At 39.8% G+C, this 21,888-nt stretch overlaps 1 protein-coding gene across 1 annotated transcript in view; it reads left to right on the top strand.

The window, feature by feature from the left end:
* rell1 (RELT like 1) overlaps positions 1-21,888 on the top strand; it is a 41,599-nt gene that overhangs the window by 2,538 nt on the left and 17,173 nt on the right. Inside the window, exons 2-4 of the mRNA XM_022211155.2 lie at positions 6,042-6,263; positions 11,436-11,507; positions 17,125-17,179. Coding sequence (XP_022066847.1) covers positions 6,042-6,263; positions 11,436-11,507; positions 17,125-17,179 — 349 coding nt within the window. The remainder of the gene's footprint in view (positions 1-6,041; positions 6,264-11,435; positions 11,508-17,124; positions 17,180-21,888) is intronic.

Genomic DNA, 21,888 nt, shown 5'->3' with positions numbered 1-21,888 from the left:
TAAGATATGCCCCTCTGGCCACATATTCTGCCTCTTGTAAGGTAAACAGACTGCCCTTTGAACACCCTACAGGGGTAGCATCTCTGAGACGGACTGGTGCCAAATGTTTAATGTGGGAAAAGAGAGGATATTCACCAGCCAAACAATGGTCAGTGAGAAAATGCCAAACGGCTTCAATTTCCATTCTTCCTAGCCAGACTGAATAGAGGAGAGTAATGGAGTTACATCTAGTTAAGGATCGGATTACTTACTGAATGTAGCTGAAGGTTTGAAGTCCTGCAGCAGTCTCTGCCTTGAAACATATTTTGCAAGAAGAGATTGACAAAGTTGGGAATGATTTGAAAACGAAACCAGAAATTCCGCTTGTTTTAAGCATGGAAAAAGAGCACAACCTGCTGCCTGCCGACATGCTTTCCGGTGGCGTGCAAATTTCTGCTGATATCAGCGAGGATAAGCAGAAACATCCTCTTTTCTGAGACCAGGCCTCCAGACTTGAGTTTGTTTGTTTTTTTTTTACATTGTTGGCACTAGTGGACCGAAATGCTTTAGCGCAAAGTTGAGCTGCACCTAAAACATTTCAACACGCCGACTGATTGAGCAAATACACTTATGAACCAGTGGGTTTCTGGTTTGTGTTGTTCTTGAAGTGGTCCCCTTTTATTGTGATGGTAAGAAACGATAAAGAAAAAATGCTCTGTAATAATCTGGCTGCTCCCACAAGAGGCTGGAAAAAAGGACTCGGAATGTGTATGGATAAAGAGACTGGGTTTATTACTCCACAGTGCATTCATAATCACTGGAGGATACATGGTTTTGTTTGGATGAGATATCAACAACTGGCAGATACAATTAGATGGGATAATGCTGTGTGAGATCAGATCGCTTAAATTAGCAAATAATATTACCTGAATTTAATAACACCATTAGAGTACGTTAACACAGGGGTGTCAAACATTCGAGCCGTGGGTCAAAACCAGCCCGCAGGATGATTTTTCAAAGTGTAAAAAATTACAATGAACTCAACTGCAAATTGTGAATTTGTAAAATACTAAATGTTTTGTGTCTCTGTAGATGCACTGTGATCTGTAAGTTGTAATGTGTAAATGATAAACTGAGGCATAATATTGTTGAAATTAAATGGATTTTTCTTAAAAATTTCAATTCGTACTTAATGTTTTGCAAAAAGATAGTTCCTTAAATGTGAACACTTTCAAAATGTACTGTTTTTTTTGCACTGAAACAAACATTGTTTAGAGGTTTTGTGCTGTGATTTTACTGGTCTGGCCCACTTGAGATCAAACTGGGCTTTATGTGAACCAAAATAAGTTTGATGTCCCTGCATTAGCATAATCCAAAAGACACTATGGAATTCACTACCGTCTTTAATGAGGCAAATAGCAAAAAAAAAAACCAAAACAAAAGGAGTCAGCTAAACCAGCATGAAGAAATGTCATTAATATGTGTAGTACTCATCTCATTCACAAAATTTCATGAATCAAAAATAAACCTGTGAGTCAAAGCACAGAGCGCAGCAGTTTAACGGCAGCCAGTAGAAGTTCACAGTGCCCAGAGCAGCGGAGACGAGCAGATCGCCAGAGACAGCTTTGCGAAATGTCAGGTACACCAGTGTGACTAATGAAAATGCACTTGACAGATTTGTGGTTGCACAAGTGGATGATTTGTATGTGCTAATCTGTGCTCTGCTAGTGGATGAGGCTTTCACAGAAAGAAATGTATAAGGGGTTAGAAAAGCCCGAGTTTATCTTGGTTATTTCATAAGATTTTTTCCAAACACAAATCGCCCCTTATTCTTGAATTTTTGCAGAAATTGATTTCATAGCAGCTTTATGAAAGAGGCTGTTGAGGCACCTTCAGGCAGATAGAACTTCTCACTGCAGGAAATGAAACTGGCTGAAGTGTAGCACTGAATGTTGACCCTGCTCTTGGCTTCAAAGGGTGGTTCGAAAGGGTTTGACGCTCTGGACAGAACGAGGATTATCTCATATCAGAGTAAAGGTTATTGACTGTTTCAGTGACTTCAGTACTTCTTTTAGAAGTCCTGCTTGGAAATGGTTAAAGTGAGCAATCGAGTTTGATATGTACCTGCTACAATCAAGCAGTTTGACCCAATGAATGTTTGCGTAACTCTCCCTCAAATCTTCAAATCCAGAGATCTGTGTAACTGCGACTGCAATGTTTTCTTATGCCAAGAATAAATCTTCTTTTATATCAGGCTACACTCAAAATAAACACAAGTGCTTTTCTTTGCCAGTTAATTTTTAATGGAGCTTTCCATCCAGAGCTTGGTGTTGTTAGAAATGTTGCGCTGCTGCCAGCACTTGAGTTTGGATAAAATACGGAATTTTCAAATTTGAGAGCTATACTGCTTTTGTCTGTTATGTATTATATTCTGGACACTGATACAGATCATTAGCAATCAAGGAGATTCATAACCGATATTTGAAACTGTCAAACGTTTTCAGTAAATACATGATCTGGAATCAAAAATGCAACAATCTAAATTGTGAAAGAAAGCAAATTCTCACAGTATTGTAACCGATTTCAGTCGTCTGTTGTAGGAAGTTGTGTTATTTTGTTTTTAGAACTTCCTCGTTTTTTTCTCATGAAACACAAGTGAAAGAGCAGCCGGCTGACATGCAGCAACTAGTCCTCGTCCGGGATTTGAACCAGGCATCCGCTGCTCAGGCCATACAGCACATGCCTAAACCACGAGCCATTGGGTCACGCCAATAGGAAACAGTTAGTAAAATAGTTGGCGGATTAATTCGCAATGAAATTAAAACGACTTCAGTTGCATCTTCTCATTCAATTATTTCGTTGTCATTTTCTTGACCTTTAAATTCATACAGCATTACTGTGTAAATCCGCATACTTATTGTCTGAATCCACACCTGTGATGTGTGTGTCTCTCATAGGACTTCCACATTGATACCAGCTGTGGTTGCAGGAGATTTCTGGCTCAGCTCTAAAACCTCCTCAAAGACTGTATTCAGCACATTTGCCAGTCTCTAGTCTTTTTTAAAAAAAAACAAACAAACCTTTTAATTAAATTCTGTTGCAAGTTAGTTGGAAGGGCAAGAAGCTGTGCCAGGACAGTCGGCATGTCTCAATATGAGCACATGGACACACAACATTTGGTCACAGGGCGGTCAGTGAGCGGACAATGATCCGTGTGTTCAGTCTGATGCACCAGGGAGCTGGGACAATGGAAGAGCACAAATGTTTGTATGCATCAGGGGGCACATGGTTTGGTATTCAGATACGTGTTCGTACACGCAGGGTTGTGGCATGAAGATTTACTTAGAGATTTTTTGTCCGACTCTGCTGAAACTGTGTTGCTCTGTCTGTCGTTTTCTCCCTTTCAACCTCTGTCTGACTTTCTCTGTGCGCACACTCTGATGTGAACAGGACGTCGGACAAAAGCCCTGTTGTGTGTTGTGCTGGAATGCCTCACGTGGTGCTTTAACAGCAGGAGCCACGGGAGCGTTCGCCTATAGATACCCTTTGATCTTTGACCTGATGAAGACGTTACAATGTAGAGTGAGAGCGTTTAGTCATCCGCGTAGAAGTTTATGACGGAATTATGTGTCAATATCTGTGTGCTGTTTTTCTCTCCTTTGTATAATTTTCTGCTGTTTATAGCTGCAATGCTTGGTCAGTTAATTTGTAAATCAAGAAAAGACATTTTCTAATCAGCAGTGTTTAAACTCAAATTCACAGCACTTATTTTCATGGTTGAAGTTTCTCAAATGTGAGGATATGAGGATTTTCTATCATATAATATTGCCTAAACACTACTGTCCAAAAGTTTCAGGTCACTCAGACAATTTCACACTTTTATTCATGTGCTAGCCGAATTGCACAAGGGTTTTCTAATCATCAGTTAGCCTTTCAACACCATTAGCTAACACAATGTAGCATTAGAACACAGGAGTGATGGTTGCTGGAAATGTTCCTCTGTACCCCTATTGAGATATTCCATTAAAAATCAGCCGTTTTCAACTAGAATAGTCATTTACCACATTAACAATGTCTAGACTGTATTTCTGATTCATTTAAATGTTATCTTCAGTGAAAAAACTGCTTTTCTTGCAAAAAATAAGGACATTTCTGAGCCCAAACTTCTGAACCGTAGTGTTTATCTTTGGGTTTTCGATTCCTTTGGATTATCTCGGCAGAGAAAATATGACGTTGCTTTGGTCTCTGGTTAGCCGAATTAGTGGCACCGGCTGTTTATCTTAATGAACTCACTCTTTATCTGACAGTCGTTGATTATTACGGCAGTTAAAATTGATGCTATTATTGTGAGGAAACCAGAGTCATGTTTTAAAAGATAATCAAAGCAGCAATTAGTTAATGATATAAGTAATTATTTACAAGTAGCACTGCAGGGATTAATCTAATAGTAGCCAACAGCTAAACAGAAGAATAGATAAATTCTCAGTGTCCAGCTACTTAAATTTGAGTATTGAAGGTTGTCTATTTTTTTTCACTCTTCTATGATGGTAAGCTAAATATCTTTGGGTTGTGGACAAAACAAGACATTTGAGGAAGTCATCCTGGGCTTCTTAGAAACACCTTTTCCTGACATTTCATAGACTGCAGAACTATTGGATTTATTGACGGCTGGAGTGTCATTGAAAAGTTATCTATGTCTTTAGTTTGAAGTTAACCCTTTACGCTTCAGTGCGTCGTAGGTGTACCGCCGGCGGTACACCTACTAATTTGCATAGGAATTTCAAGAATGTCCGACGGCTGCAAATCCGATTATACAAACACTATACGCCGATGGAAAGCTTAGATTCTCATGAATCCGCCGGTATAAACCACTTTCAGATGTGATTACCACAGCGGGTGAGAAAAACACATTTGTCCGACAAAAACAAATATTCATCCATCCGTTCTCTATACACGGCTTCAACGCACACAGCGCGACTCACATTTCCGGGCTCATTATTACACACAGAAAAAAAGATTCCACAAAAAACGGCCATAATCCAACCTTTTACATCCAGACAACACAAGCCAGTAAACTATTTTGTCCAAAACATGTCCTGAAGTCGGTATAAAATCCACGAATCGGTCGTTTTCAAGGAAATGCACCTCGCGATGTGCGTCCAATATTCCCTGTATTTTTCGTATTTTTTTTAATTTAAAAATAGAATATTAGCGATTTTTTTGTACTACTGAAAACGGCTGGAATTGACTGAAGCTTAAAGGGTTAAAAGTACAACATGTGGAGTTCATGAGCTGCTCCTCGCACAATTCCGGAGAGTTTTGTGGCACCTACATGGCGGACTTTGGACCCCTGGGTGGTCAGATGGGAGTGGGAACAGAGTAGCAAACGTTTATGATCATTGTGTTCTTTATTCTGCAGTCAGTAGCTTAAAAAACTAAATATGTAACCAGTCCTGCTCCAATCAGTCTTAGCGTATTTGCTTAAGCACACTCAGATGCATGTTCACAATGCAAGAGAAAGAACTGTTTGGCTGCTGTCGCTGTTATCGACGGTTTACAGGACGCCAGTGAGGTTGATTCAGCAGCCCGACTGGAGTCATCAGTCTCCTCTGTGTGCTCTAATTAAGCCTGAATGAAAGAAAATCGGAGTTGAAAACCGATCAAGTGAAAGTGTCAGACACACTCCCATTGAGCTTCACACAATTTGCAATTTTTGGTTTATCTCTGCCTCGTACAACAGTCGGGTCCCGGGAGCTGTGAAAAGGGGACATCTTGCATCAGATTGAGCAGTTAAAGGCCACAGCGAGCAGCAGACTGGACTGATCCAGGAAAAGGAACATGAAAGCTCCATCGTGCTGCAGCTGATAGCATTTAAATCCCATCAGCTGCTCAGCCCCGGTCTCATGTGTACCCTCACACCGAATGTGGATATCAAGTTGCCATCGAGGGCACTGCACTGACAATCCGCTGTTATGTTTTCTGTGTTCTGGTGCAACACTAATTAAATTAATTGTTGTTTTTTGTCTCTGTGTCCTCCCCTCTGTCCTCTTCTTATCCTCCAGTTGGTCAGACTACAATTACTGAAAAAGGTGAAGGTGGAGCAAGCGGGACGAACCCTGACTATACCGCCTTTGTGCTGGTGCCGGTTTTCTTCCTTCTGGGCCTGCTGGGGGTGGTGATCTGCCATGTGTTGAAGAGGAAGGGCTACCGATGCACCACCGCCCAGGATGATGAGGAGGAGGAGTGCGTGGAAGACGAAGACAAGGATCCTGAGCTGGGAGGAGGTGAGCAGATCAGTGTAAAAGAATGCGACCAAGCGTTGGAGTGCAATGCAATATCGCACGCTCCCGAAAGTTTCACTGTCTGGAACAAAGCGTGTGACAACGATATCGGTAGATTTATCAGCTCATTGCATCTGTGTGTCTAAGTCATCCATCATCTATATACAGCACACACCCAGCTTTATTGCTCAGACAAGCTCCTATAAATCCGAGAAGGGAAACTGTCTGACAGAGAGGAATTTTGTAGAATTCAGAATGTTAACATTCTATCGAGCAGCATATTGATGTGAGGGAGATGATGTACCTTTTAAAAAACAGAAGGGATAGATGAATGTTAATCACTCCTACAAAATGTGACCCACTCTGTAAGACCTAAATATTAAAAAAAAAAGAGAGAGAAACACATATATATATATATATATATATATATATATATATATATATGTATATACACAGTCATGGAAAAAATATTATAACACCCTTCAATTTATTGTTCATTTTAATGCCTGGTACAACTAAAGGTACATTTGTTGGGACAAATATAATGACAAAAGCAAAAATGGCTCATAAGAATTTAATTTAAGAGCTGATATCTAGCCATTTTCTATGGTTTTCTTGATAATAACCAAAATCACTTAAGTTTTTACATCAATAGCTATTCATTGTGCTGCCAAAAACTGTGCTTTTAGGCATTCTATGCTTTCTTTTCTGTCTGTTTTAGTCCCACGATACACACAGGAGTTACTACTTGATTGCATAACCATTGTTTCTGATGACTGCAATCATGTGTCTTGGCATGCTCTCCACCAGCTTTTAACATTGTTCTGCTGTCACAGCAGTCCATTCCTGTTGCACAAAGTCAAACAACTTTGCTTTGTTTTGGGGCTTATGGTTCTCCATTTAGCGTTTGATGATTTTCCACAGGTTTTCAGTTGGATTTCGATCTGGTGATTGAGCAGGCCAAGGCATGATTTGAATGTTTTGGTTCTCCATCCAGGCTTAAACTGACCTTGCTGTGTGGCAAGGGGTGTTTCATTGTTGGAAAATCCAGTCATTCAAGGCAGGAAAGAGTTTTCCAGCTGATGGAAGAAGACTGTTATCAAGAGTAGCCCTGTACATGACCTGGTTGATTCGTCCTTCACACCATTGCGTTGGCCCTGTTTCACCCAGACTGAAAAAAGCCCAGATGGTCACTGATCTACCTCCATGTTTTACTGTAGGGGCAAGACAGTCTGGTTTGTAGGCTTCTCCAGGCTTCCTCCTGACTTGTAATTTGGCTGGAGTGGACATTAACTGAAAATTGGATTCATCACTGAAGGGAACCTTCTTCCATGCCCTGTGTGACTTCAGACCAGCTTCAAGAAGTCAGTTTCCAACTGTCTTTGCCATTTCCTGACAGTGCCCATGCATTTTTAAGGTCCCTGGAGGTCTGATGATTCCTGACGCAGGAACGGATGAGTGTACGGTCATCTCGTGGGGTAGAAAGACGTTTCCTGTCGCGATCAACTAGCAGTTTGGTAGTACCATATTGGGCTTGTTTTTTCTTGGTGTAATGAACAGCTGTCTTGGAGAGCTTCATTTTTTCCACTACCTGTCTCTCACTCATGCTAATTTCCAGCAGTGGCAAAGTGGCTGCCTTTGTGGCTTCACATAATCGTTTTGTTTTAGGCATTATATGAGCGCTGACAACTTCTGTGTTGTCCTACAGCTTGAATGTCAGCAGGAAACCACTCTAGGTCTTTGCATGTGCAGTGCTGCTTATGGCATGAAATGACCTCTCAGTTACCCTAGGAATACAATGAAGCTCAAGCATGTCAAATAGGAGATAAAGTATTATGGAATCGGCTGCATTTTTTTCCGTGTTCATTGTATTCTTCAGGCAATGCACCATTAGTGGTACCAGGCATTGAAATGAGCAAGAAATTGAAGAAAACAAGGGTGGTCTAATATCTTCAAAATCTTTTGAGGAAAACTTAAAGTTGGAATCCTTCAGATTTCAGTGCTGATTGATGTGGTGACCTCAGTGGTTGTTCTTTCTTGTTTATTACTCACTAATATTAAAAAATAATAATACAAATTGTGGTCTGTGCTAACTAACTGCTGGAGCAAATGTCCTGTGGCTTCTTCACAATAAAAGCCACACATGTTTTGCCATTTAAATTGTGTAGTAGCAGCAGTAGGACAGGAAACTGGAAACAGATCAGCTGTGTGCTAAAATTACAAAATAAAATACTGAATTAAACACTAATAAGTCACAACTTTAAGGCCACCTCCCTAATATTGTGTACACCCCCCTCACATTCACAGGAACCTTGTAACAGGATGAACGCTATGGCTGTATGTGTTGGAAATGAATGTGAATATAAATTAAATCAATATGAGTAGCTACTACTGTCATCGTCCATAAATATAAAAATCTGGATTATAGATCTCATGAAGATCTTGAACATAACCCATTTTGCTTATATTGATATTTATAGCATTACAAGCTTCTCGCATTCTCTCCTTCTTTGCTTTACTGAAGCACATGAATTGAAAAATTCCAATCTAGTCAAACATTAACTGAATTTCTATTTGATGCTCTTGCATTTCAGTCACTGAAAAAGTAAGCACATAAGAGGTTACTTTTTTTAAAAGAATGAATGAGGAATTATTATTTTTTTTGCAATCGTTTCCAAATTAGTCGTTGCTCTGGATCAGGTTCTTCATTTTCTTGCCATGTAGTTGTGAGATTCAAGGTCAGGAATCGTGCAGTACAATCACTGGATGCTCTCACCTGCCCTCTACTACTTGCAAACTTCTACTACATTCCTGCATCTAATGAGCTGGAGTGTCAGGTACTGTAAGTGCAATAAGAATAGACTGATGTGATGTAAATGCACCTAAACAGGTCACCCATGTTTGTTATTGTTTCTACATGACATAAGCTGAATTAAAACTAATTTTCCACCTTTATGAGGCAGATCTTATTGAAAGAGTAGTGTAGTGTTTCAAAAGTGTTTGCACTCATGAAACAATCCTCAGAAAACCCCTCTGTCTTTTTAAGGTGCGGAGAGCAATAGAAACTGGAAAGATGTTTGGCAAACACTCATCACTCATGCCCTGACTTAGCTAGGGGTGTGTTCGGAAAGCAGAAAAAAGTTTCCGCACAAGGCCACGTTGACTTTACGTAGCTCGTAATGATAGCTGCAGATAGAATGCTGTAGAATTTGTGTGCGTGATGAAGACTTTCCTCTCAGAGAACATAGTATGCAGTACAGTGTGAACCTCACTGTACTATGAAATGTGACCTAGTTTGCTCCTTGGTTTTCCCCCACCCTGTATGTATTGTGCCACATTTGAAACCGAACAAGTGTTGGCTCTCCACTCTCCTTCTAATAAGTGTTGTGTACGGATGTGAAACCTCTGGGAGCACTGATTGGCGCTGTGGTACGTCACAGACATGAGAAATGTACTGAAAAGAATGAAGTGTTTACACTACACTGCCGAGGGAGGTGAGAGCTTGTGCTTTCTGCCTTTCTCACTTATCTGTTATCATACAGTGGACCCCTCGACGGTTTTCCCCCTGTCACGTCTTCACTGTCTCTCGTGTTGACCAAAGCTATGAATCCCTCCAGTGAATCATGCTTGTTGTTACTCCATCGGTTAAAAGTGGAGTACAGGTATTGGAAACGGATATTTCGTAAAGCCGGTTTCTGTCATTGAGCAAATGGAAGCTCAGTGCCAGCAGAACAATAGTAACTAGACCATGAGGGTTTTTCCCCTGCCGTCTCTGTCTTTCTGTTTGCACGTCTTTCCTCAGACAGCCCTACCCTATCTTTGTAATACGCCGAAACAAAAACAAATCATTGCTTTTGTGTTTTGTTGTGTTGTGACGTCACTCATTCAGTAGATCCAGTCTTGTATTGTTACACAATGATCAGGTTTCCTCTGTGATATTTTAGTCTGTTTTAGCTTTCACACAGCTTAAGCAACACACACACACACACACACACACATATATATATACAAATATAATGACCCTTACCGTATCACAGAATTCCTATGCATTATTATGTTAACCAGAAATGAGGAAATACAGGGGAAGCAATCAGCAGGAAACTCCAGGAAGTGCCTCACAGGGGTGTGTGCTGAGTGGAAGTGTTGGTCAACAGTGGTGAAAAACTACTATCAGTGATTGCATATGTCAATGCATTGTACACGCAACTGATCACATGATAATTCGCAATAATGTCACATTTTGCTTTAAAAAAGAATCCTTCATGGAGATTTTTGCACAAAATATAGATTTAACAGTATGTTTATGTGTGTGTATTTATTATTGTTTAATCCTCCTGCTGTCTTCATTTACGGGCACCAAAAAATATTGCTTCCTTGTTTGAAAAAAATCAGCAAAAAAATTCCCCATATTTCTCAAAATTTATAAAACCTTCAGGAAGAAAGTTCCAATAATTCCTTAAAAGTTTGCCTTAAAATTTTCATTTTAAAAAAATCCCCCAAATTTGGCAAGAAAATTCTTGTAAATATTTTCAGAAAAATCTTAAAAATCTTCCCCAAAAAATCCTAAAAATATCTAAAATGATCACATATATATATCAGTAAAACTTCTTATATTTTATTTAAAAAGATTCACAAAAAAATCAACCAAAGTCCAACGGAATTCGCTGGATTTTGGTTGATTTTTTTTTTTTTTTTTGTGAATGGTCTTGAGAAACATTTTTAACAGTTCTTTTTTTCCACCAAAAAATGGTCAAAGATTTCCCAACAATGTTCAAAATGTGGACATCAGAAGTTTCACTGTGAAAATATGTTTTTTCCCCCCACATTTTCAAACTTTAAAATGGGTCAATTTTAACCCGCAGGACACAAGGGTTAAGCCACATGTTGGATCTCTCTCACAGCTTCAATAGAACCTTTTAAAGCTGCACTAATCATTTGTTTTGTATTTTGTAACAGTCAAACCTAAAGGTTTAACGTCATTAGGCTGGAATATTAACAAATGCTCCTAAGTTATTATTAATAGGGAGGTGTTCCTCTCAAAACACATTTGCGCTTAAGTTGTTGAAGACATTAGTGGCAATTTGCCACTGCTTTGCTGTACTGACTGGCCGATCCTTCAAAGCTACCCTGGGACATTGTGATGTTGAATCTGTGTGTTTCTGCTTGTTTTTCCAGAGATGAATGACACCATGAGTGACAACAATGACACAGTTGGACAGATTGTCAGATACATCATGAAGAATGAAGGTATGTCTCCACGTTAACAGTGTACGAAATGCGCAATTTTGTCCGAAATTAAATTACCCAACAATTTGTTTCGAGGACTTGTGACATGATTTTTTTTTTTTTTACAATTCTTACAAACACAACAGTCAATTGATTAATGGACATGATAATCAGCAGATTATTCCATGATGAAAATAGTCATGAGCTGCAGTTAAGAGTTCAAATGAGCTCCACTGTTAGCAACTGAAACAGTGTAATCCTGCTTTTTTTTTTCCATGAATGCAAGAGTGATAACAATGTAATGGTACAAAATAATAATATTATGGCATACTTCTGTCATGGCTATTTTTAATTTTAATCCTTCAAAGTACAATTTCCTGGTTATGCTTATGCCTAGATATTTTAACATTAGTAATATTTTAAATATAAGGCTTTACTGGTAATTTTACAATGTTGCGTAACATGTTTTTATGTTAAGGGGATTGTCATCGCCGTCACTACCCTGTCTTGTCTTGTCTTGTCTATACACTACCATTCAAAAGTTTGGGCTAATTTAGAAATGTCTATTTTTGAAAGAAAAACTGTTTTTTTTCCCAATGAAGATAACATTAAATGAATCAGAAATCCAGTCTAAACAATGTTGATGTGGTAATGTGGTCGCTGGAAGTGGCTGATTCTTAATGGAATATCTCCATAGGGGTACAGAGGAACATTTCCAGCAACCACCACTGCTGTGTTCTAATGCTACATTGTGTTAGCTAATGGTGTTGAAAGGCTAATTGATGATTAGAAAACCCTTGTGCAATTATGTCAGTGCATGAATAAAAGTGTGAGTTCTCACAGAAAACATGAATTTTTCAGGGTGACCCCAAACTTTTGCACAGTAAGTAATATCCCCTTAGCCATGGCCCACTGTGCTATTCCTTAATGCCCAACATACAAATAGCATCCCACTCAAAGAGTACAACTTCTTCTTCTTTTCTTTGAAAAAGAAGGGTAAATAAGTCTTGAAGTCAAACTGATCAGCGAAACATACCCTTTTGTTTCGAAGTTGAGGTCGAAGTCGATTTCTTGTCTGATTTCTTCATGAAGTTGGGTGCCCCATGGTTTGATTTTGATGGTAGCGTCTTCTTCTCTTGTACAGTATATTTGGCTACACTCTACTTTTGTATTTCTGTGCTGGATAAAGGATGTAAAAGGATGTTTCTCTGCTGTCATTTATACGAACATTTCTCACCCACTGCAGTGTAATGCTAAAGATTTTTGACTTCAAGGGGGATTGGTGTGTTCGACCCCTGTTTGCCCTCTTTCTCCTGAAGTCATTAGAGCTTTATTGTTTGCAGGTAAATTATCACACACTATTCAGGAAGGAAGTCAGTGCTGGATGGAGGTGTGTGTGTGTGTGTGTGTGTGTGTGTGTGTGTGTGTGTGTGTGTGTGTGTGTGTGTGTGTGTGTGTGTGTGTGTGTGTGTGTGTGTGTGTGTGTGTGTGTGTGTGTGTGTGTGTGTGTGTGTGTGTGTGTGTGTGTGTGTGTGTGTGTGTGTGTGTGTGTGTGTGTGTGTGTGTGTGTGTGTGTGTGTGTGTGTGTGTGTGTGTGTGTGTGTGTGTGTGTGTGTGTGTGTGTGTGTGTGTGTGTGTGTGTGTGTGTTCTGAGGAATGAGGGTTTCACTGAAAGTTCATCTACAGGACAACTGCAGTGGAATTTAAGCAGACAATTTGTGATTTATACTACCATTACAAGACTGTTTTCCACTGGAAGCACACGGATGTTTCGGCTGTTATTTGATTGTCTTATTCATTAAAATGAATAGCTGCGCTACTAACAAATAATACGTGTGTGTGCCGGAGGTTAAATTCCGAGTAAATCACATCCCCTTCCTTGTATTTCCTTGTTCAGTTGTTTTCATAAGCGGGTACAGCAGAGATAAGGATCGATGCTTGCATTGTTTCAAATTCATTCAACTTGTTTCATATAAATGCGTCACATGTCTTTTCTGACGGTGGGGAGTATTTTCCTCATTTTGAACAAGCCTTCCACGTCATTGCAATGATTTTGGAATCGATTTAACATCTGTGAGTAACTTTGCTTTAAAGGTAGGAATCGTGTTTGGATATTTTAGAGAAACAGAAGACCTCCTGTTTCAATTGAATAATGGTAGCTTACTTTTTAAAAGAGTTGCTGATAAAAGGAGGGCTTTTCTCTGATTCTTTGGTATCATGGAGATTCTCTCTCGAGTTCCCTTTGAGGTCATTTTAAGATTTTTGGTGGAAATATTTGGATCTCGTTTTCAAGTCAAAGTGCTACGACCCCATTATAGGTACATTCTTGGAAATAAAAGTCATGCTTTCAAATTTCTACTAAAGTAAAAGTGCAAAAAATCATCATAACAGCCTTTAAGTATCAAACATTAAAGTACTGATTATGCAGAGTGGTGTTTTGTTCAGAATAAAATCCATTATTTGATTGTAAAATTGACGCAGGAAGGTGCTTGTTTGTATTTTCCCTTGGGATCTATGAAATTTAATCTTACTCTGTGATATTGCATCATAAGTTATTTATATATTAGATTTGTACTCTTAAACTAAACCTACTCAGTAAGTAGTAACTACAGTTCTCAAATAAATATGGTGGGTAAAAACTACAATATTTGCCTCTGCTTGCAAAACAGCAGAGAATGGAAAACTTGAAGTCACTCATAATTGTATTTACAATATTTAGGTAATTGTACTCAGACATCCATAGCAACTGTTTAGCTTCATCTTCTCATGCAGGCAGAGGAGCACTTCAGTCTGTTGTTTGGATGTTCTGTGTTTGACACACTACAGGCAAGGACTGTCAAGTGTGAAACAGGAGGATATTCTTGTAATGTTTTGGTTGTAATCCTTGAACTTACTATGGGATGTACAGTGTGCCTGCATGCATATGAACAGATATTCTTTTCAAGTTAATTACACGATCATATTGAGATGAGGAAAGAGGCAGAACAGTACGGAAACATGGCGGGAGATGGAAATACTGTAAATGATTATAGAATAGTGTTTAAAGCACACTGTCTATTTTTTTTTTTCTTTTTAGAATGGAATGTCTCATGCAACAGCCTGAAAATGTAGCTCTGCATCTCAGTTTTTAGCGGAAGAGGATCAGACAGTCGTGGCTCGGAGGTCTTGGTTTCTGGCTACGTTGGTCAAAGTTTCCATCCACAGTAGGGACTCATGAAGCTTTAGAAAGTGTATTTATAAGCAGTATGTAAATATTTAAATGGTTTATAACAGACTTATACACTAGGTTCAGTGTTATATTATAGAAAACACTTTAAAATAGCTTTATATGTGAAGAGACAGACACAGAAAAACACATAAATCTCAACAGGATTTATAATTTGCCAATATATTTGCCTAATTTCCTTGGAAAGTTCTTAATCGCAGTCTGTTTTCTTCGAAATTCACTCATGTACAAATTGTATTGATGCCCAGAGTGTATTCCAAAGGTACTTCTGTGCAACTTTGATGTTCACACATGCATCTTATCTGTCAGTATTGATTCCTGAAACTGAAATCAGCAGTGCACTTTAAACCATACAGATGACTAACATTTGACACGAGGCAGTGTTGTCCTGCCTGGGTGACTGGTCATCATTGTCCTACGCTGTACGCTGACTTTTTTTTTTTTTTTGTCGTTCCTCAAGGGGCGAGTTGTGATCTGAATCATCGCTGCTTTCGTAGTGACTCATCCTCACAATGTCAGTCTGCTGACATGTTTGTGTTTCCAGACTCCTGTAATGGAAAAAAATAATCACATTTTAGCCATATTCTAAGATGATGCCATACTTTCATATGAATACAGCAAATGTCTGTGTTACTGCTGCTTAAAAATTGGTTCCTCAACCCTCAGTGTAAACTTGGTCATTGGCTATGGTTAAAGACACAGGTGTTTTGTTTTTTTTAAAGTGGAAATAATGATTTTTCATGTAAAATAATTAGCTGACACATAGGAAGTAATTATTGCCATGTGATGTTTTTACCAGTCCCAGAAATTTGGGTTAAGCAAACAGAGGAAGAACAGGGTTCAGGGTCGGTATGTAGTGGTCTGTATTATAATAGAAAGGAAATGCTGCCCCCTACAGATCATCCCATAATAAAGAGATCACAGTACTTAGAGAGTGAGGAGTGTTTGCAACTGTTCAGTGCTGTCATACTTCAACGGAGTCAGCCCGTACAAGCAGAGGTTTAAAATGTTGGAACATCAATTAATTAACTGACTAAATCAACAATCACAATAATTCTGAGTTGCACCCCTGATGTTTTATTGAGCTATTTATGACTAATTAAACATTTTGCTGCAGTCAAGTGCTTTTAGCTAAAATGCTATACGATGTCCGACAATGTGATTATCACATTGTTTATTTATAAAATATAAGAGAACTAACATTAGCAGTAGAAGTGGTGAGTGTGCTGTTCTGTGATGTGCAAAGTAACCATCAGCCAAAAACACCAGCAACACAGGACCCATGAGTTGCCATGACCTCTCCTCCAGAAGCTGCACGGAAAACAGCCACACAAACCAAACAACAAGCAGATGGGGTGGAGAGAGGCAAAATATTCAAAGGTCTTGTAAGATTTTAGGACAAAAAAAACTCTGATCTGTGTTGCTGTAGTTGGTTGGACTGCAACCAAGCAACTGCCGTTTTACCTTTTGGATCCTTTAAGTCCTGATTGGTGTTTTTCCATCTGTCTTGCTGAGAGAAGCAAGGACATATTAATGCAAGATTTGTCATTCAAAAATAATCTAACTCTTAAATGTGAGAAAATACGTTTTCTGAATGACAAATTCAAACCTTTCTAAAATCTTCTTTAGCTACTAATTTTACTTTCATTTAGTCAAGTGTACAAATATCCAAACGAAGGCAAAAGGATGTTCTTGTGAAACATTCCGTGGTTCCTTTGTGATGAGGTTGATATGGGATGATAAGGACGGCGGTTTGAGTCAGACGTCTGTGTTGTTTATGTGAAATCATTCTGTGAGTCTCCTACCTTCACCTACATGAATCATCTCTGAACAGCTCTGTGTAACAGACGTATGCACATATTTCTTTATCTGTGCACACAGTGTACTCATGGTGAAGTCAGGGAATATATCAGGGCTTGGCCTTAAGGAAATGTGCATTAGGGAGCAAATTATGTAAATCTATATCTGGGCTTTTGGCTCTGTGTTGATGCAACTTTGTCTGTAAGCAGAAGTTGATCGTTATTGTTCATGTGCAGTGTGAGAAATTCAAAACTTTATCTCCCAGGGACAAATCCCTAATCACTATGCACAACTTTTCAGAGTCTGGAGCCAGTTTGCTTCAACAAAAGTTTTTTTTTATTTTTTTTTATTTTTTTATTTTTTTTAATATCCTGGCACATTCTCGTCCGAGGTTGTGGTGTAGAGTTATGTGTTTGGTGATTGCATGTGATGCGCTGTTTAATTGTGTTAAAGTGTTAATCTGTTGTAGCCATCTTTCAATAAGCGCTCTGCTTTTGAAGTCACTGGAGCATTCCCCTCTCTAATTCCCAACGCTACTTCTATCTCCCTCTCTCTCTTCCTTTCTTCTGCCTGTGTGACACTTTAACTTTTTCTCTTTCTCTCCCTCTCCAGCAAACTCAGACGCCCTTAAAGCCATGATTCACGAAAACAGCATTGATTCCGATGGGTGAGTATCCTCTCGTTTTGCTGTGAGCAACAGATTTAAATGTTATTGAAAAGGCTTTTTGTCTTTGCCGGGTTTGTTTTAAACTCTCAGAGCAAAGGCCGCTTGTACTAACTGTCTTATCCACAAGGTGGCACCATAAGCCTCCTCTATAGCCTGTGTGTGTCTCCAGTAAAATGACTGAAGTGAGATCAGTCAGAGTGGGACAGAAACAGTCAATAAGGCCACATTTACTTTCTGATCCATTTCCAGATTGGCAAGGTTTGATTAAGGGCAAGCAGCCGGGGACTTCTCCTGAAGCACCACTGTGCCCTATATATCACCATATTGTGTGATTATTAAAACTTATTGAGCACAGTTGTCTCCTTTTTCAGACAGAACGCACTGAGTGTGACCGTGATTGTACATTAAAGGGATGAGTTAGATTTTAGAAGCTTTAGAACTACAATAGCCTCCAATAATACTGGAATAATGAGCTGATAAACCAATTAATTTATCGTTAGAAGAATAATCTGCAGCTGTTTATGTATTTAATTAATTGTTTAAGTTTTTATATCTCAAAAATACCAAATATTTGTTTCTCAGATGTCAACTTTTTCTGCTTTTCTTTGTTCACTGCAAGTTTGGAACTTCTGTCAAGACAAATGGAGGTCTCCTTATTCCTTATTTTGTGGTAATTTATTGACTAAAACAGGAGTGTCAAACTCATTTTAGGCCACATACAGCCCAGTTCGATCTGAAGTGGGCCACTATAAATAACAATAACGCCAAATTTTTCCCTTCGTTTTAGTGCAGAAAAGGTACATGAACTGTCTTTTTGAAAAACATTATGAGCGTACTGAAATTTCTAAAGAAAAATAAGTTCAATTTCAACAGTATTAAGCCTCAGTTGATCATTTACAACTTACAGATCACAGTGCACCTACAAAGGCACAAAACATTCAGTCACAGGTATCTGGAACTAAACAATATAGTATTTTACTTCATGATCAAAACAACCAAGATTTAGAAATGATTTTAAATTTACGTTCGTTTCCACATCTGTGTAGTAATCCTGAACACCTCAAATGACACACCATACAAACTATAGTGGAAACTATTGAGGATGAAGGTTCAGTTATCCCCCTGCCTTGTAAATGTAGAACATTTGCGCAAAAATATACATAAAAGTTGTGGCAGTGCAGTGGACAAATTTAGAATAGCAGTGACTACTTTTACACTTTGCAAAGTCATCCGGCCTTTAATTGACGAATTAAGAAAATATATAAATAATGTGTTCTGAATCTTTAACCTCAACAGTGTTTGTCTAATCATAGCTGGATCTGTGAAGAACTGTGAAGCTGTGGCTTTAGGGTGGGGCTTTAGTATCAGTTCTACTTTAGGCCTTTAAAAGCATTAAGTGCTAATCAGTTAACAAACAGAAGCTGCAATCATGCAGCGTGTTGATTAGCTAATTATCTACAGTAGTAACTAAGTTGTTCTTTCACGGGTGGATTTGATGTGGGGTTGCATGTTAAGAAAAGTTATTCTGCATGTTACTTTTATCAGACTTGAGGCTGCTTGCATAGTTTTCATGTCAGTTGATAGTCAGACTACAGACTATACGTATATTAAAGACAGACGGGGCCTCTGTGACTCAAGATTCAAGTGTCTTAAACCTGCATTCTTTGTAATGGCCAGCAGGGGACGACTCCTGTTTCTTGAAAAAGATGTCAGATTGTATAAAAATCTACGAGAAAACATTGCGTCAGTCAACACTTCTCTAATGAGTCACTCGTTTTAAAGACTTTTTGAATACAGCATGATGTTCATTTAGTAAATCATGGTCACATTGCAGCTATAATATTCTGGGATTCACACGTGTGCTTACTAGGGCTGGACCCGAATATCCGGATATTCGTTCGCTACGGCACTATCCGGATATTAATTTGGTATCTGAATATTCGCCCCACCCCCACCCCACCCCCATCAGACGTTACCGGGCGGAAAGAATATGCCGCGTTACTGTCTTCCCTCCGCCTTCGGCCCACATCGGCCCTTATCGGCTCATCTCATCATGTGATCACATAAACATATACACGTATGTTTATAACATATACATATATGTCTATGTGATCACTCCCTCCTCCCCCCAGACGAAAATATTCGGAGCTCGTCTCTTCCCTGCGCCTTCGGCCCACTTTGGCTCGTCCCACCGTGTTCTTCGGCTCATTTCGGCTCCTCCATTTGTGTTTGTAAACACCACCCGAATGGCCGGGTGGCTGCCGACTCTGACGTCGCACTTCATTTCGTTGCATAAACACAAGACAAGATGCCGAAGACCTCTGCTGAAGACAAAACGAAGGCAACGAAGGTCGGTTTACACTGGGTTCAATCTGTCATCAGGAAATGTTGGCCAGAACTTTCTAAAAATGGAAAAGGATCCGAATTTTCGGGCCGTTTTTGTCACAAGCTGCCGCCGCCGCCATTACCGCACCTCCGGCGCCGCCCGCTCCCCCCCCACCCGGATGTTACGGGGCGGACAACGAATATTCGGATATTCGTCTTTAATAGGGCCCGAATATTCGGAAGCCAGAAACCACTATTCGGGCCAGCCCTAGTCCTTACGCAGGACAGTGGGCCAGCCTGACATTAGCTGGTGCACAACTGTCATAGTGAATTAATGGGAAACACAACTTGATTTTTCTGGTGCCTGCTCTGCTATTTGAAAGGTTGAACTTTTCTCAACTTTATAATGTATGCAAAGCAAAGCCATAATTTGGTTTGGCAGTGCTTGACATCAGTCCCTTCAAAGTGAATGAAAAGCGTACAACACGTATGTATGAGTCCTGCCCTTCTAGAACTGTCAGTGGTTTGCTGCAGCTTTATTTTTTTAGGCCCTTAGTCCTTGGACTTCTAGGGGTCATTTGCATTTCGACATCAGTGTTTCAAATCAAAAGCTGCCGGGCTGCTTGTCACTTTAAAATGACCCTGCATCATAAAAACAGGAGCCGGTGGAACAAGCTGACTCAGTTTAGACGTCTTCATTCGTCATCTTCCCGTTCGTCTGTACAGAGCAGAGCAAATGAGCAAGTGTAGTGCTGCCTTGCCGCTGAGATAAGGGGAGAGGGAGTTGGGCAGATAGACAGATCGGAGGAGGAGATGCTTATGGCTGTAGAGGAGTCTAAGTAAATCGAGTTAGCGCCGAATGTTTTCCCCCCTCTCTCTCCTGCTGTCATCTTTCTTTTCTCGCCACATATTGTTCTGGGAGGAAAGGAGATAAAGAGAGGAAAGATGTTCTCCCTTTGTTGGGAGGAAGACGTGTGGACAAATGGCAGGAGCGTTGCCTCTGCCAGGGATTAGGTATTGAGGTATTGTGCTCGGTCACATTGGGTGTCCTGGGAAAGAAAAATCAGGAGAAATCTGCAGTCGCACACATTTCCTGAGCATCTCTTTCATGTGCCTCTCCAAATCGCTTTTCTCCACATACTTCCGCCCCTTGTTGTCCTTCCACGTTTTTCATTTTGTTCAATTTTCTTTCTATAGTTCTCCCTCTTTCTCTTCCATATCTTTGTTTGTCTCGCTCTCTCTCAGTCGGGATGGGCAGCCTGCCAGTGGATCACTTAGAGATGGTGGAACAGGGGGAGAGGGGTATTGGTGGGGGTAATTTATGGGATACTTAGGGGGGGGAGAGACGGACAGACAGGCAGAAAGAGAGGGAGGAAGAAGGAGAAAGGGATGGAGAGGGAGGCTACAAGGCAGAGAGTGACTGTAGTGTGGCCAGGGCTAGCTATCAGCCTCTCCAGATTTGGTACTTAACTTCCTCTCTCCTCAGTGCTGCTCTCCCCATCACTACTCCAGCCTCCACTATCCCTCAGTCCCCTCTCATCTTTCCACAGCAGGCATCACTTTATCTTGTGTGCATCTTGTCTTTGTTCCTCCCCAAAACACGTGTTTCACACCTCTGCTTACATCTTACGATCTTGAAAAGAAAGACATCAGCAAAGAACATATTTTTCATTCAAAGAAAAGGAGCTTTGCCTTACACATGCTTTGACACATTTTTTTAATCACATTAGTGACTAATGACTCCCTACAACGGGCCCTTCCTCATTAGTTACATGTATTATCATTTTTACAAGACCTGAAATTGTGCTGTAATCACAACGTAGACATCCCGATTCTTAGACAAGCAGACCACTGCTACAACCATACATTGTAATTAAAAAAGGCCCGTCAAATAAATAACAAGAAAAGCACTCGGAGAGCGCAGAACTCCGACGGATAAGTCGTGATAAGTCCACAACGGTCGATTTGTTGTAGGATCGCAATCATGTGACTGTCAGGAGGCAGCTGTTGTAGTGCAGCCATGCCGCTGCCTCGCAATGATACAGAAATCTTTAACAAATCCGTGGATCCAGACTAGAAGTCGCATCACTGCCAAAATCTAATCACTTGGTCCTTGTGTCATTTCTGACCTTCCCTGAACATTTCATCCAAATCCATTAGTCCGTTTTTGAGTAATGTTGCAAACAGACAGACAGACGAACAAACGTATGCCGATAATCACTTAACTCTGCTGCGTTTCTTGGTGGAGTAAAAACAAAGAATGATTGTGTTAATGTAATGGCCAGCTTGGGAAATAAGAGTAGACTGGCGAATTGAAAATTAGAATTATACTACAGCTTTTTAGTCTTGGAAGAGGGCCTTTAAGTCACATGTCAATGTTTGGC

Source organism: Acanthochromis polyacanthus, chromosome 23, assembly GCF_021347895.1.
Source record: "Acanthochromis polyacanthus isolate Apoly-LR-REF ecotype Palm Island chromosome 23, KAUST_Apoly_ChrSc, whole genome shotgun sequence".
Classification (NCBI taxonomy): domain Eukaryota; kingdom Metazoa; phylum Chordata; class Actinopteri; family Pomacentridae; genus Acanthochromis; species Acanthochromis polyacanthus.
The sequence above is the reverse complement of the archived record's forward strand: the minus strand, read 5'-3'. Positions and strand labels throughout refer to the sequence as shown.